Source organism: Patella vulgata, chromosome 2 (assembly GCF_932274485.2).
Source record: "Patella vulgata chromosome 2, xgPatVulg1.2, whole genome shotgun sequence".
Lineage (NCBI taxonomy): Eukaryota > Metazoa > Mollusca > Gastropoda > Patellidae > Patella > Patella vulgata.
Genome location: NC_065880.2, coordinates 72,446,287 through 72,463,905, shown reverse-complemented (window position 1 = coordinate 72,463,905; position 17,619 = coordinate 72,446,287). Strand labels below are relative to the sequence as shown.

Genomic DNA, 17,619 nt, shown 5'->3' with positions numbered 1-17,619 from the left:
GCTTGCGCATAGGGGTCTTTAGCAGTGGGAGGAAACCGGAGGACCCGTAGAGAAAACCCAGGAGGTTGGTCAGGCAACCCTACTCCTTGTGACTCAATGACAGGCCTCATGATACAACGCGCACGTGCTAACCATTCCGCCATCCAACCCCCCTCACCCAACTGTAAAGCTAAATATCTAAGTATTAAAATGTGACTGTCAATTAGTGCCTTGGAACTGGTTACAGGGGGAGAGAGATAGATGGGGTTACTGTCCACTCAACACCACAAACTAATAAGGCACAAGTTTAATTAAATATTTTTACTTGTGCATTGGGGTCTGCAACACTTGGAGGAAACAAGAGGACCCATGAGGCTGGAGAGGCAAATATACTCCTTGTCAGGTACAAGCTTGGTATTGAAACCATGCCACTTGAATCAATAACAAGCCTTATGATCTAAAGTGGACACATTAGACCATTTGGCCACTCACCACCCCTACTGTAATAAACTATGTAGAAAAAATATGTTTTCAGAAAGAAAACAATTTCTATATAAAATGACACATTCCTCGAGTCTCTGTATTGGGTGAGCCTCGGTGGCGCAATGAGTAAGGCACTTACTCGTTAACCAGGAGGTCTCCTTGTTCACTCCCGTTGTTGGTCGAGAGCATGCCTCAAGATTTCCAGTATGGCTGCCCTTGGTCATTGGTGCAGAACAGAGGGCCTAGCAAGAAACAGTGTGTAATTGTTTGGATGGGACGTGAAACAGAGGTCCTATGTACACATTAGCGTACATGTAAAAGAACCATAATTGTTGATCAAAACAAACACTGCTATCTAAGCATAAATTTTGAAATATATATCTAGCAGCCTAGATGGTTTGTCGGCAATAGGTTGTTAGTGAGAATCCATTGTACTTTATAAGTTATCGCAGACCAATAATTATTTATCTGCAGTGGAAAATTGCCAACAAATAATCCTTGTTGAAATTCAATCCAAGATGGAGACACAAACACATAAAACTTAGTACTACATATTACTGTAGGGCAAAGACCAGCGGCTGCCTGGCAGGATACGCCCACATTTTGCAAGAGATGGATAGAGAACAAGCTAAAAACAAACAGGATTTTTTGTACAATCAGGGGCAATAATCCAGAAAATTATGGTCTGAAATGCGCAAATATCAAAAGGGACTGAGATCTTTGGGATATAAAGATATATTTTAAGTTTCATCAGAATCGGATAAAAATTCTGACCTCTAGAGGGTCGACAACCTTCGTATTGCATAGTTTTGCACAATTTGCGTACAAAGAGGGTCCATTTTTTTGGCCAGTTTCATTTCGATTTTCACGAAATTCAACCTTCATAATGGTGGAATATTTAATGGTTTTTAAAATCGGAAAAAAAAATTGTGACCTCTAGAGAATCTGCAAAGTAAAAATGCCATTTTTCGAACAATCAGGGGCCGTAATCCAGGAAGTTAAGTTCGGGTATCCGCGATTATCAAAAGAATCCAAGATCTTAGTGTGTAATGGTGATATATTCACCCATTTTTTATTAAATCAGATAAAAATTGTGACCTCTAGAGGGACCTCAAGCTAAATACGCGATTTTTCATACAATCAGGGGCCATAATTCAGGAAGTTACTATCCGATATTACGGTCCAATATGCGCTAATATCGAAAGGAACTGAGATCTTTGGGTTATAAACTTACATTTCAAGTTTCAACAAAATTTGATAACCAGCGGCTGCCAGACAGGATACGCCCACATTTTCGAGAGATGGATAGAGAACAAGCTAAAAAGAAAGTGATTTTTCCTACAATCAAGGGCCATAATTCAGAAAATTACAATTCGATATGCGCAAATTTCTAAAGGAACCAAGATCTTTGGGTTATAAACTTACATTTCAAGTTTCATCAAAATAGGATTATAATTGTGACCTCTATAGGGTCCACAACCTTGATGTACCATATTTTTACGCTATTTGAGAAGGAAGGGCGGCCATTTTGTCTGTCAGTTTTGGGCCAATTTTTACGAAATTCGAACTCAGTCGTCTTTAGGGTGTAACGGTGATATAATAATACGTTTTTTTAAATCGGATAAAAATTATAACCACTGTAGGGTCCACAAGCTAAAAACGCGATTTTTCGTACAATCAGGAGCCATAATTCAGGAAGTTACGGTCGGATATGCGCGAATATCAAAAGGAACCAAGATCTGTGGGTTATAAACTTACATTTCAAGTTTCAACAAAATCTGATAAAAATTGTGACCTCTATAGGGTCCACAACCTTGATATATCATATTTTTACGCTATTTGAGAACGAAGGTCGGCCATTTTGTCTGTCAGTTTTGGGTCGATTTTCACGAAATTCGAACTCAACCATCCTTAGGGTGTAACGGTGATATAATAATGAGTTTTTTTAAATCGGATAAAAATTATGACCTCTATAGGGCCCACAAGCTAAAAACGTGATTTTTCGTACAACCAGGGGCCATAATTCAGGAAGTTATGGTTTAATATGCGCGAATATCGAAAGGAACGAGATCTTTGGGTTATAAACTTACATTTCAAGTTTCAACAAAATCGGATAAAAATTATGACCTGTATAGGGTCCACAACCTTGATATACCATATTTTTACGCTATTTGAGAAAGAAGGGCGGCCATTTTGTCTGTTAGTTTTGGGTCGATTTTCGCGAAATTCGAACTCAGTCGTCCTTAGGGTGTAACGGTGATATAATAATGCGTTTTTTTTAAATCGGATAAAAATTATGACCTCTATAGGGCCCACAAGCTAAAAACGTGATTTTTCGTACAACCAGGGGCCATAATTCAGGAAGTTATGGTTTAATATGGCGAATATCGAAAGGAACCGAGATCTTTGGGTTATAAACTTACATTTCAAGTTTCAACAAAATAGGATAAAAATTATGACCTCTATAGGGTCCACAACCTTGATATACCATATTTTTATGCTATTTGAGAACGAAGGGCGGCCATTTTGTCTGTCAGTTTTGGGTCGATTTTCACGAAATTCGAATTCAAACATCCTTTGCCTGTAACGGTGATATAATAATATGTTTTTTTAAATCGGATAAAAATTATGACCTCTATAGGGCCCACAAGCTAAAAACGTGATTTTTCGTACAACCAGGGGCCATAATTCAGGAAGTTATGGTTTAATATGCACGAATATCGAAAGGAACCGAGATCTTTGGATTATAAACTTACATTTTAAGTTACAACAAAATCGGATAAAAATTATGACCTCTATAGGGTCCACAACCTTGATATACCATATTTTTATGCTATTTGAGAACGAAGGGCGGCCATTTTGTCTGTCAGTTTGGGGACGATTTTCACGAAATTCAAACTCAGTCGTCCTTAGGGTGTAACGGTGATATAATAATAGGTTTTTTAAATCGGATAAAAATTATGACCTCTATAGGGTCCACAAGCTAAAAACGCGATTTTTCGTACAACCAGGGGCCATAATTCAGGAAGTTACGGTCGGATATGCGCAAATATCAAAAGGAACTGAGATCTTTGGGTTATAAACTTACATTTCAAGTTTCAACAAAATCGGATAAAAATTGTGACCTCTATAGGGTCCACAACCTTGATATACCATATTTTTTATGCCATTTGAGAACGAACGGCAGCCATTTTGTCTGTCAATTGTGGGCCGATTTTCACGAAATTCGAACTCAGTCCTTCTTAGCGTGTAACAGTGATATAATAATAGTTTTTTAAATCGGCCATAATTCAGGAAGTTATGGTCCGATATGCGCAAATATCTTTGGGTTATAAACCTACATTTCAAGTTTCAACAAAATCGGATAAAAATTGTGACCTCTATAGGGTCCACAAGCTAAAAACGTGATTTTTCGTACAAACAGGGGCCATAATCCATGATGTTTCGATCCGATACATGCCAATATCAAAAGCAGCCAAGATCTTTTGGAGATAAACCTATATTTCAAGTTTCGTCAAAATCAGATAAGAATTTTGACCTGTAGAGTGTCCACAAACAAATTGTGGATGGACGTCCGGACGGACAGGGGCGACAACAATATATGTCCACATGAAAATGTGGGCGTATAAAAAGTGGTTGCCATGCAAGATACAACCACATTTTGCAATAAATGGACAGAGAACGAGCTAAAAAAAAAAAGTGATTTTTTGTACAAATCAGCGTCCATGTTCCAGGAAGGGATGGTCCAATATGTGCGAATATCAAAAGGAACCGAAATCTCTAGGATATAAAGATATATTTTAAGTATAATCCAAACCGGATAAATATTCTGACCTCTAGAGGGTCCATAACGAAGAGGGGCAACAACAATATACATCCACTTGAAAATATGGTCAAATAAAAAGATTATATATGACTATGCACACATATTTTATTATTATTTACAATGTCTCTACAGTTTCAATAAATCTGTTCTGTTGGTCTCATTACCCCTTTATTAATCTTTAAAAGAAAAGAAAATATATTAAAAAAAATATTAGTCTATTAACTTACAAACAATAACTGAGTTCTAGTCCCAAAAGATAGGTTGCCAGGCAACAAAACATACGCCCACAGCAGCTAAATCGTCCGAGCGGTCGTCAAGGGTTGTCGCATATTTATTCCTTTGTAGGTAAATGGGGGCCTTTACAAGACAGTTCCATACAGATCAGATTATAAATTTTGTCGTTTGAGGGTTTACAAGGTTCTACAAACTGAAACAAGGGTCTCAACTCTGGAAGTAATCTACAGAAATTGTTGAAATTTGACAGGATTTTTCGTTTTACTAATTTAAATAATTTATATAAATTTCATACAGATCACATGATGACTTTTGTCATTCAAACGTTCACAATCGCCATAACTCTAGAAATTATTCTCGGAAATTGCTGAAATTCAATAGACCTGTTTCACAAATTTAAATGATGCATATAAATTTCATACATATCAGATGATAACTATCATCAATCGAGCATTAACAAGGTTTAACAGAGTGAAACAAGGGCAATAACTATAGAAGTAATTATTGTAAATTGCTGAAATTCAATAGGCTTTTTACGTTTCACTAATTTAAATCATGCATATAAATTTCACAAAGATCGGGTGATAACTTTTTGCGTTAGAGCGTTCACAAAGATCAATAAAGTGAAACAAGGGCCATAACTTTAGACGTATTAAACGGAAATTGCTGAAATTCAATAGGCTTCTCCGTTTCACTAATCTAAATAATGCATATAAATTTCACAAAGACCAAATGATAACTTTTGGCGTTGGAGCGTTCACAAGGTTCAATAAAGTGAAACAAGGGCCATAACTCTAGACGTAATAAATGGAAATTGCTGAAATTCAATAGGCTTCTTCGTTTGAGTAATCTTAATAATGCATATAAATTTCAGAAAGATCGGATGATAACTTTTGGCGTTAGAGCGTTCACAAGGTTCAATAACGTGAAACAAGGGCCATAACTCTAGACGTAATGAACGGAAATTGCTGAAATTCAATAGGCTTCTTCGTTTCAGTAATCTTAATAATGCATATAAATTTCAGAAAGATCGGGTGATAACTTTTGGCGTTCACAAGGTTCAATAAAGTGAAACAAGGGCCATAACTATAGACGTAATAAACAAAAATTGTTGAAATTCAATAGGCTTCTTCGTTTCACTAACTTAAATATTGCATATAAATTTCACAAAGATATATATACCAAAATTACCATACTTTAATTGGAAATAACCACCCGATAAATACTTTTCTGGGAACCCATCTTTAAAATTTCTCAACTGATATAATTAGAACTAAAAGGTCTTAATAGCACAACCAAGTACCTTTGGTTTTTATATTAATCTTTTTCCTGAAGAAATAGGAAAATATTTACAGTTGTTTCCCGAAGAATGAAAAATCAAATTGGTGTGGCCTAAAAAAATTTATTGAGTGTATGGGATTTGTAAGTTGTATTAATGTGTATTATTATTAAACTTTTTATTCTTTAATTTTTGTGCTTATTGGGGAATTTTAAAATATTTACCAAGGAATTGGTTTACTGCATTTTAATAAGTATTGTATTGGTATGTTATTTTTTTATTATTCTGTGTTTTTAAATCTTTTTTTATTGCTTTAAATTTTCAGTATTATCAATAAAATGAATCAATATATGATCAATTTTTAAATGGATGATAAATGAAATGGAAAGGGGTTTAATGTCCTACTTTTCGAAATGTATCATAAATGCACTCAAAGTAATTCAAAATTATGTTCTGTTTAAAAAGGAATATAGTTCACTAAATACCAAAATTTTAAAATGATGTATTCATTATTTGTGAGGAAGGACAACAACAGTATGAATGAATTTATTACTAATCTACACAAATTACCCATCTAGATAATTTAATAACATGAAATAAAATTCCACCAGATTAAAGAAATAGTGATTGTGCTTTAGATCATAAGGTCTGTCATTGAGTCAAGTGAGGTGGTTGTGATCCTTAGCTTTTATGTGACAAGGAATAAGGTCGGCTGTCCAAGTCCAATACATTGTAGCTTATTTGCAGTTTCCTCCCACTGCTAAAGATTTCTGGTAGAAGTGAATTAATAAAATAAAATTGTAACATGTTAGTCCCAAAATGACCTAGTTTGTATTGAGTGGACATTAAATTAAACTCCATTAAAAAAAAAAAACCCAAAAAACCCAAATCCTCTGCATCCAGAATTAAAAGTTAATTTTTATTTTGCTTTCTGTTACTTCCCCAGCTTTAATATTTAATTGTTATGAATTTACAAGTATTCTCAAATGAAATACATGTAATAAAATTATTTTATAAATTGACAGTGTGGGTTCCGTTTTGTTCAGTGGTGGAGATTTAGAGTTATCATTCTCTATGATCTAAAGAATTTTGGAGTGGGTGTGGCACAAAGATTGGACCTCCTTTCTACTCAATACTACTGGATGTTAGTGTCCACTCAACTCAATACTACTGGAGATTAGTGTCCACTTTCACCTAGGGTGGGGCCTTACTAATCAATGAGAAATATGACAAGAACATTTGTTGTCAATAGTGCCAAAAGTATTGCAAAATGTGACCAACAGGGAAGATAAGTTTTAGAAGAGGACAGGAGCGGCAGCTTGAAAAGGAAAGTCACTGTCTCGATCAGAATGATTACATCCAACTTCTACCTCGTTGCCAGTGGCAACCTTTAATAAAACTCTTTCCAGAATGAGTACTGTTCATTTCCGACAAACGAACACTTTTATACAAGCATTGAAAATTAGCAGGTTGAAAACAGACGCCTAGAATGTCATAAATTTTATTACAAATAAATTTCAACGGACGAACCATCCGCCGATGCACATTTCATGAGGGTTGACTTACGTATTGCAGTGTCCTTTACATTACGTTTAATATAATTGCAGTCCTTTACGCCAGGGACAAGTTGTTTTGACGATATGGTTGGCTCTATGTTCACCGACTTCATCAAACACTTCCTCCATCTTTTAATACGGAGTGCAGTCTAAAAAAAACATGTGACTGTTTTACGCTCAGAGTAACGCAGCAAGACGCACATGTAAATGTAATACTACTCGGGTCGTTTCTCCACTGTGAAATCATTCTACCACGAAATGTAACGTGAGGCACAGAAAGGGCTAAATGAAAGAGCAGAAAGTATTTGTCACATTTCGCTTGACACGACTCGATAATAAATACTATTTTTCACATTTCGCTTCACAATACAAAATGTGATGTTTGGCTTATTAGCTCCTTTCCTCGGTGTATCGGTGATGATCAGGACAGTTTTGGTCGTGGACCACCTGAGGGGGGGGGGGCCTCGACCCTGATCTTCAACGATACACCTCGGAAAGCGCACTAATAACTACTACATACTAGTTTTACTCCAAATCTTGTGACCACTCTTAACATGTTATGGCCCTTGTTCACTTGAGTGTTTTAAAGGCTAAAGTCATTATCCAATCTACAATAAATCTATGTTCTTACTTTTGATTATTATGATGAATAACAATTGCAACAATTTCTGGGGATCACGTGGCTAACTGGGTAAGACGTGGCTCGCCAGCCTGGAGGTTGGGGGTTCGATCCCTGCATTGGCCGAGAACAGCTATTTAGTCGTTCGGATGGGATGAAAAACTGAGGTCCCGTGTACACATTGGCATGCGTGTAAAAGGTCCCTTGGCAGTTGGAATTCGATATAAGAGTAGGTCATAGAGCCGCTGCCCAGGCAAAATTTCCCTCATAGCACACTGTATGGCGTATGCCCGTCTTCATTAGCCATGGGCCCTTATTCACGAAAACTTAAACTAAGATACAATCGAAATTTTAAGAAATACTGCAATTCGATTGGCTGACCAGTAAAATCAATTTGCATATATCCAATGAAGTTGCAGTATTTCGGTTGTAACTTAGTTTAAGTTTTCGTGAATAAGGGCCCAGGTTAGGAGCAGAACAGTAGGACGTTAAACCCCATTTCATTTCATTTCATTGCAACAATTTCTGATAATTACTGAAAGAGTTGTTGCCCATGATTATGTCATGTAATCTTGTGAAAGTCTCAATAGTATGCAGTATAGAAATTTTGCATAAAGATTCACAATCCGACAGACTTGTGTACTGCCTCAGACAATTTAGTGACTGTGGGCATGTTTCATTGCCTGGCAACATATTTAAAACAAAGTAATTTTCTTAGATATTTTTTTTCCAGCTGGGCAATGACTGGCCCATAGATCACCTTGGGGTTTTTCTTTAAATCAATATGTTTGTTCTGTTGGTCTTATAAGGACATCATTTATCTGAAATAAATAAAATGTAAAAATAGTTTTGAAAAAATCCAGCCATACTTCCAGGTAGTATCAAAAGATTTGTAGGGAGAAAGTAATATTTACACATTTATCTTACAGCCCTTCTAATCTTTTAACTTCATAAGCTAAGGTTTATTCACAAGATTTTAATGTAAACTGGGAAATAACAGCAATTTTGTGACTGAAAAATAGTGGATTTTGAAAGGGTTCCTATTTTGGTCCGAATCATCAATCACACCAAGTTTTCAATATTGCCATGGAAGACTTTGTCCTGTTTTGAGTTCACAAGCTTTAAAAGAATTGTGAGCTATCGAGGATGGAAAATAAACATTCAAGAAAGATAAAATAAGGCCATATAAAAAAATCATTCTGGTTCTTAGATAATCCCTCATCACTTGAAAAGGGCTGCATGAGATGTTTCTATTTTAAAATTTTCAGGTAGCCTGACCCCTTAACATGTACTCAGAATCAGGTTATATAGTATATACTGAAAACATGCTTCATAGTCTAGCACCGCTGCCCGGGCAAAATTTCCCTCATAGCACAATGCATGGCATATGCCCGTCTTCATTAGCCCAGTTTAGGAGCAGAACAGTAGGACGTTAAACCCCATTTCATTTTATTTTCATTTGCTTCATAGTCTTATCTAAGGGGGGTTGGATGGCTGAATGGTTAGCGTGCACGCGCTGTATCATAAAGTCTGTCATTGAGTCGACTGTCGTTTTTGAATCCCCGGTTGTACGTGGCAAGGAGTAGGGTCGCCTGTCCAACCTTGTGGGTTTTCTCTTGGTCCTCCGGTTTCCTCCCACTGCTAAAGACCCCTACGTGCAACCGAATTATGTAAATAAAATTAAACCATATGTTAGTCCCGAAATGACCTAGTTTGTGTCGAGTGGACATTAAACCTCATTTCTCTCTCTCTCTCTAGTCTTATCTAAAATAACATCTCATTTTAAAAATAAATTATAAAGCTCCTATATATAAATACACAAAAATAATAATCATTACCTCAACATGTGATGGTGCTTGTAATGCGTAAACAACAGCATTCGAGATATCTTTTCCTTTCAAACACTAAAATATAAAAATAAATAGTTAATTGACAAAATTTTAATTATATTCATTTTCAGAAAGAGAGAGAGGAAGAGGGGGTAATGTGTTTAAATCATCTCAACACAAACAAGGTCACTTTTGGACTAACATATAGTACCATATAACATAATTCACTCACAGGTAGCGGTCTTTGGCAGTGGGAGGAAGCTTGAGGACCCAGAGAAAATGCATGATGTTAGGCAGATGACCCTACTCACGGTCAACCCCAACAATTGAAAGGAAAATTTGTATTTCATTTAGATGAACAGAACTAGGACAAAGGGTGCTAAAGTTTTTCACCACTGAATCATTACATTCAGTATTTATAAAGATATGATAAACTGAAATTACATCGATTAATGCTGCTCGCTATGTAACAACATTGATGCCATCTTATTGGCTATGAAACTAATTGATGGGCCTGTTTTTAATCTGATTGAGTCCATGCCCGGAGATCATCTGGCGTTGGTATTTTGATTTTTTCTAAATTAAATGTTAAATAATCAATCTTAGTACATATTAGGGTGGATGAAGCTGTAAGAAATTTGATATTTGTAACAGTATTAGTATATTAGTAATAATAAATCTATATTTAAGACAAATACCAGGATGCTAGAATACAGAGCTTTAGCTTTCTCTTCATCTTTATTCATCCTGTAGGAGAACTCAGTTTCTACCAAACCAGGACTAACTCCCTAGAAAATAAAATGAACAGTAAACAAATGCTTATCATATCTTAGTCTGCTAAATTTGAGAAGGAATCTGCTGCAATTCATTTGAACAAACTATTTGATAGGAATAAGGCCTAACCAAGTTAATTTTTAGTTCTTTGCAATTTTGATCAATAAATAACCCACTTAATTTTTGTGCTCAGTGTTTCGGTAAAATTTTAAATCAATTATAGTTTTTGTTTATAAAGAAATAGAAGGCCAAAGTCTTAGTAGGTGTTCCCGAAGAACAGGAATTTGAATTGGTGTGACCTTAAGTTTGGATGATAAGATGAGGATCAACGTTTTATTTGAAGAATTAAGTATAATTTTTCTCTTCAAACTACTATCAGTGACATGGGCGCAGATCCCGGTGGGGACACCGGGACGCATTCCCACCAATATTTTTAGTGGTGGGGACATAATATACTGTGTCCCAACCACTTATTTTCTGATGTTTTGCTAACTGTTTATTTTTTGAAATTAAAATCATTCCAGAACTTTTATTGACATTTCAGAAAGTGTAGAGTTGGTCCCAGGCACTGGAGGCCAGGGTCCTTGAAGTTGTACAGCTGCACCCGGTGACCGATTTTTATTCAACAGGGAATAAGTGGTAATTCATATTATAACCGTAAATTCATATTATAACAGTAAATAATTAAAATATTCCATATAGGTGTGCATATCTGATACGCTGGGTATTAAAGGGTTAAGGAATAAGTGAGTTTTTGTTTTTATCTGGTATTCTGGATGATAAATCACCTAACTAAAGGATTTAGTTTGTATATCAGGGGAACCCTTCAGTGCTAGATTTGCTGCCATACTAAATAAACGTATTTTTAAAGACTGGTTTCTATCTCTCTCTGTGGAATATAGGCAATTAAATCTAAAATTTAAGACTCGGGCCCTCTATTTTTTGGAGTACAGTAAGCTGAGCCAAGACACGTGTACTTATTATTACATTTTGCTGTTTTGAAGATGGTTTAGAAATTTAGGAAATTTATCGGAAAAGACATTTTTTAAAACCTTTCATGGGCCGTCCAGAAAGAAGACAAAGGGGAAAAACACGGGCAGAGTGGATATAAGTGTACTGTTCTTTAGCTTTAAATATATTAAACACTTTATTGTTTATGGGTTCATTCTATTAGTTGATTTAAATCAAATATAAAAATTTTAAACAAATAACAAATACAACTCATTTGAATAAATTATTGGTTTTAATGGCTCTATATAAAGTTTTTGCCCAAATTACGTCATTTCCAGTGACATTGAAAACGTTAAATTGGCTTGACCTAGTTAATATTGACATTACGCATCAAATGGTGTCACTTTTATGGAAACCCAATTATAATTGACTCTTTTACAGGCAAACTAGCGTAAAAAGTCACTCTTGCAAAATTGCCCATTTCTCGGCAACTGCTCATATTACAAACTAATTTTCACATACATTCTCTTCGTATGGATTGTTGCTACGAGTTTATGAAAGTTACGAAGAAATATTTTAAAATATTAAGATGCTGAATGGGTTGTAAATAGCTTAATTTTACACCTTTTTTCACCTTTTAATCGAAATAGCCCGAAAACGAAATCGAAATTAAAAAAAAACGAGTCCGCTGTTTTGTGCGCCTTTGCATTGCACATCGATTTGGTAATAACAAATTTTGAAAAAATAATATTTGCTTTCAAAAAGTAGTACCGAACTGTCAAAATTATAGTTTTTGTTGAAATTATGCCACCTCCAGTGTCGACAGGAAACTTTATCGGTAACAAAAAAAATGACATTTTGGAAAATGGAGCATATGAACTTTGTTTCAAACAAATCGAACGATCATTAATGAATCTAGGAGCGTAAAACAGAATTAGCCAATAGCGGCCAAGGAAAATTATTTAGACAAAAATTGTTGACATTTTCGCTCAAATCAGACGACCCTTTAGCCCTGGATAAAATATCATCAAAAAATATTCATTAATAAAAAAGTTTTTAGCAAAAATTTAAATTTTCAAAATTTGGCGCCTAATATCTCCGAAGATTCATCGAAAATCAACAATCTAAAGAACCGTAGCTACGTGCCTTGTCTCTGCCTATGTCAAAATGTATCAAATGTTAAAATCTGTCAATTATTGTAAATGTTACGACAAAATTTCAAAAATTAACCACTTCGGTGATTTCGGACATTTCGCATTGTCACAGATCGTTCAAAATAGCTTTAATCTCTAAGTCACACCCACTTTCCCTGTGAAACCGAAGAAATTGGATCAATCTGACAAGTAGTTTCTGAGATATGATCAAAATGGAAAAAAAAAAATAATAATAAGAACTAGAACTGCGAAGCAGTAATGACGGGTTTCACCGGTGCCACGTTACCCTAAAGATATGTCACTTTCGGTACCAATGAAACCATTAAACAGGTTTCCAAATAAGCATTGTACACATCAAATAAAATGGACGCCGAATCAACCAAATCCTGCAATATCAATTCATTTTATACATTTGAGACATGTAAGTGTACAGTACTTCCGGTGATAATAAAAATGTTCAATTAGTTTTATAAAATCAGAAATGGCATAAGGCATCACATGGTGAAAATTTTATGTAAATCGAATAATAAATGCCACATTTATAGACCAAAAACCTTGAAAAGTGACTTGTAGAAAACCGTCTATTTCTCTGCAACCATACAAGTTAGAAACCATTTTCTGGTATCTGTATGATCGTATTGGTTCAGTCTATTTGTTGATTTGAATCAAATATCATAATTTTAAAAACATTACAAATCAGACTCATTTGAATAAAATATCTGTTTTGAAGGCTAAAAATACATTTTTTGCCAAAATGACGTTACTTCCGGTGATAATGAAAATCTTAAATTACTTGTTTGAAATCGTAAGTGGTATAGGTATCACAAAGTGAAAAGTTTATGAAAATCGAATAATAATTGACACTTTTATGGACAAAAAACCTTGAAAATGGACCTGCTAAAAATCGCCTATCTCTCCGCAACTGAACAAGTTAGAAACCATTTTGTGATATCTATATGATCGTATATCTATATGATCGTATGGGTTCATTCTATTAATTGATTGGAATCAAATATCATAATTTCAAAAACATTACAAATCAGACTCATTTGAATAAAATATTTGTTTTGAAGGCTATAAATACATTTTTTGCCCAAATTTCGTCATTTCCGGTGACATGGAAAATGTTAAATTGGGTTGAACTAGTCACAATTGACATTACGCATCAAATGGTGTCACTTTTATGAAAATCCAATAATAATTGACTCTTTTACAGACTCAATAGCGTAAAGAGTGACTCATGCCAAATTGACCATTTCTCGGCAACTGCTCATATTACAAACTAATTTTGAGATAGATTCTCTTCGTATGGATTTATGCTACAAGTTTATGAAAGTTGCGAAGAAATATTTTAAAATATGAAAAGCCTGAATGGGTTGTAAATAGCTCATTTTTTCACCTTTTTTCACCTTTAAATCAAAATGACCCGAAAACGAAATCGAAATTAAAAAAACTGAGCCCGATGTTTTCTGCACCTTTACAGGGCACACACTTTCAGTCATACCAGATTTGAAAAAAATAATATTTGCTTTGAAAAAGTGGTACCGAACTGTCAAAATTGTAGTTTTTGCTAAATTTATGTCACTTCCGTTGCTGAAAGGTAACTTTACCGGAGCATATGAACTTTGTTTTATACAAATCGAGCAATAAATAATTAATCCAGGACTGAAAAACTGAATTAGCCAATGGCAGCCAAGGAAAATTACGATGACAAAAAATGGTGCCATTTTTGGTCAAATCAGATGAATATTTAACCCTGGGTAAAATACCACATTAAAATATTCATAAATAAAAAAGTTTTTTGTAAAAATTTAAATTTTCAAAATTTGGCGCCTAATATCTCCGACGATTCGTGGAAAATCAAAAATCTAAAGAACCGTGGCTATGTGCCTTGTCTCTGGCTATGTCAAAATGTATCCAATTTTAAAATCTGACGATTCTTGTTAATATTACGGCAATATTTCAAAAATCGACAAATTTGACGATTTTGGACATTTCGCATTGTCGCAGAACGTTTGAAATAGCTTTAATCTCTAAGTCACACCCACTTTTCCAGTAAAACCGAAGACATCGAATCAATCCGACAAGTAGTTTCTGAGATACAATCAAATTGGAAAAAAAAAATAATAATAATAATAAGAATAATAATAAGAATAATTTTAACAAAAACAATAGTGTTTCACACAAGCTACGCATGGGGAGGAACCCTAATAATCCAAAACAAAAACAATAGTGTTTCACACAAGCTACGCAGTGTGGAACCCTAATAACCTCATGGTTTGAATTTTATTTCAGATAACAGTGAAATGAAAAGAAATGGGGTTTAACGTCCTACTGTTTAACTTACTGTTACTCTAATGTGTGATTTTAGTTCTCTAAGTTCTTGTCTTGTTGATTCCATTAAAGCTGTTACAGCATATTTAGTTGCTGAATAAAAATGTACTGCAGTCTTAGGTGGAATACGATGACCAGACATACTAAAATATAATTAAATTAATATTCAGTCTACCTGACCTAGGAAATGGATAATTTTGCAAATATTTTTTTATTTAATTAAATATAAATGGTTTTGTTTTGATAAGAGAACACTTCTTGAACCATCATGCTATATGTGTATAAACCAGTGATTGTTTTCCATGTAAATTGTGTTGTGCTCAATCACTAAATCCCACTCAAAGATTATAAGGTTTTAAAAATTGTATATAAAAATGTAAAATCTCAACCTCTTAAGGATGTATTAAGGTAACCATCTTTGGCAGGAATCTGTATTAGCACATACATTTGACTTCATATTAAATCGAACAACTTAAAACCATTTCCCTATTTAGACTCCTGAACTCTTCCAATTGCATCCTCAAGTTTTCCTGTGACCCGTCTACCATTACAATTTCTATTTTGTGCTTGTTGATTGCAGTTATTAAATTTAATCCAATATGATGTTCTAATACTATGCCATTAAATTCCGTTATTTATTGGGAATCCACCCGCGGTAAAGTAAAATAAAGTTTTTCGACATGTGTTAAAGTTGCCAAAATAAAAGAAACCACTAGGAGCGAAGACAGGGATTGTATGGAGAAGTTGTACTGATCCCCACTGCATACTGATATGATTTTTTAAAACCATATACTAGTTAGGTTCCAGGACATTATTTATACTAGAAGTAACAAACCTGTTGATGAATATAATATGACCATCATCTACATTTCTTTCTTTCATTGACTGAAAAGCTTCTCTTGTACAAATAGTTACTGCCATCACATTCACCTATTATATAATAAAATAAACTGCAATATACATTCTTTAAATATAATTAATAAAACTTCAAAAATCTTGTACAATTACTCACTGCCATCACATTGACTTATTAAATAGTAAAATAAATGTGTTTTTGAATTAATTGGACCTACTGTAACAACATTTACTTTTTACTATGTTCTAAAATTTTGTTTGAACCACACCATTCATTGACTTGTACCCTTACTGCTTTTCTTCAGTCGACCCTCCAATACCGCCTCACTGCCCAAAGCTATATTTCTTTTTATAGATTAGATTAGTCACTGAAATCTAACCGAGTAAAATCTGTTTGATTAGGGTAAAAAAATGTTTATTACGGTTAATCTGTTATTTTGATTATTGGTGAGACCGGTTTTGTATGTTTCGTATGATCAAGCAAATTCGGTTTGTTTACTAATTCTGTTTTTACTTTTGGCTTACTGTATCAATATAGGAAGGAACACAAAATTGATTATAGAGTGAGAAATAGAAATGAGATTCAAAATCGACTCAACACAACACATTTTGGGACTAACATATGGTACACTTTTCATTTTCAATGATTCGCTTGCATGGTAGGGGACTTCAGTAGTTAGAGAAAATACAGAGGTTGTGCACATGACTCTACTCCTTGATGAAACCTTATCTAAAGTGCATGTTAGAGCACTAGACCACCCCATCCCCCAAATTGATTATAATACATGTTTTAACTGTGGACAAATAGTCATTCCTTAAAACAAATGAAACTGATAATTTCAGTTTTAACAAGATGGAAGATATTTAGCCATTTTAACTTGGATAACCAGTACTTACATCAAGCATTTCTCTCCATTCTTGAGTTTTGCCCGATAAAATTGGTGCATTATGAGCGAGACCAGCATTATTTATACAGACATCTACACCACCAAGACTTTCATTACTTGTAATAGTTTTAAACATCTTTATAATATCTTCTTCTTTACTTAAATCACATCTTATAGCAGTTAATGATCCTTTCTCATTCTTTAACTCATCACTTAACTTCTGAAATTCAAAATTATACACAAAAACATTGATTAAGTTTACTGGTAAGATCATCTAAAGAGGTTTATTTGTGTCTAACTTCGCCATACAACAAAATAAATCTTAGTCTTTTTGTCTCTTTAAAAGGGACAAAAAATGAACTGAACAATGAATGTAAGTACATTTTCTTTAAATCCATTTCCTTTAACAATAACAGAAATATTTGTAACACAATTAGTTTAAAGTTGACAAAATAATAGAGATCTAATTTATAGCTTGTAATCATCTGACCAACAGTATCCTATACTAGTAATACTTTATAAAATGGCCAACATTTATGAATCTTAGTTAACAAAATCATTCTTTAATTTAAATGAAATAATTAAAAACAGTAAAGTAGGCCAACTATTTAAAAAAACTACCTGAATATTCTCAATATTTCTTGAACAACCAACAACCTTCATTCCAAAACAGACTAAATCCCTTGCTATGGCAGCACCAATTCCAGCTGATGCACCAGTTACCAAGGCAACTCTTCCAACCCACCTTTCCATTTTTTAATGATGTTTTGTAGTTGTACCTACATTTACAGATCCATTATTTACCCCAAAAATAAACCTGTGCATTAAAGGGGGATAACTCTTAAATATATCTGGCTAT

The 17,619-nt window shown here is 34.2% G+C and overlaps 1 protein-coding gene across 1 annotated transcript; it reads right to left on the bottom strand.

Moving 5' to 3' along the window:
* Positions 1-8,736: 8,736 nt before the first annotated feature.
* LOC130010299 (dehydrogenase/reductase SDR family member 11-like) lies at positions 8,737-17,585 on the bottom strand. Its single transcript, XM_050536016.2, has 7 exons — positions 17,382-17,585; positions 16,771-16,980; positions 15,854-15,948; positions 15,032-15,161; positions 10,504-10,593; positions 9,815-9,880; positions 8,737-8,797 (listed from the first exon to the last, which is right to left on the bottom strand). Exons 1-7 carry the CDS (start codon positions 17,511-17,513, stop codon positions 8,756-8,758), a joined length of 765 nt encoding a protein of 254 aa, XP_050391973.1. The 5' UTR covers positions 17,514-17,585; the 3' UTR covers positions 8,737-8,755.
* Positions 17,586-17,619: the final 34 nt, after the last annotated feature.

Excerpts from the sequence above, each read along its gene's own strand:
- LOC130010299 (XM_050536016.2), bottom strand. The coding sequence starts at position 17,513 with ATGGAAAGGTGGGTTGGAAGAGTTGCCTTGGTAACTGGTGCATCAGCT. Across the intron at positions 15,949-16,770 it reads AATGGAGAGAAATGCTTGAT|GTGAATGTGATGGCAGTAAC; the intron begins GTAAGTACTGGT and ends ATTATATAATAG. Across the intron at positions 9,881-10,503 it reads CTCTGTATTCTAGCATCCTG|TGTTTGAAAGGAAAAGATAT; the intron begins GTATTTGTCTTA and ends TTTATATTTTAG.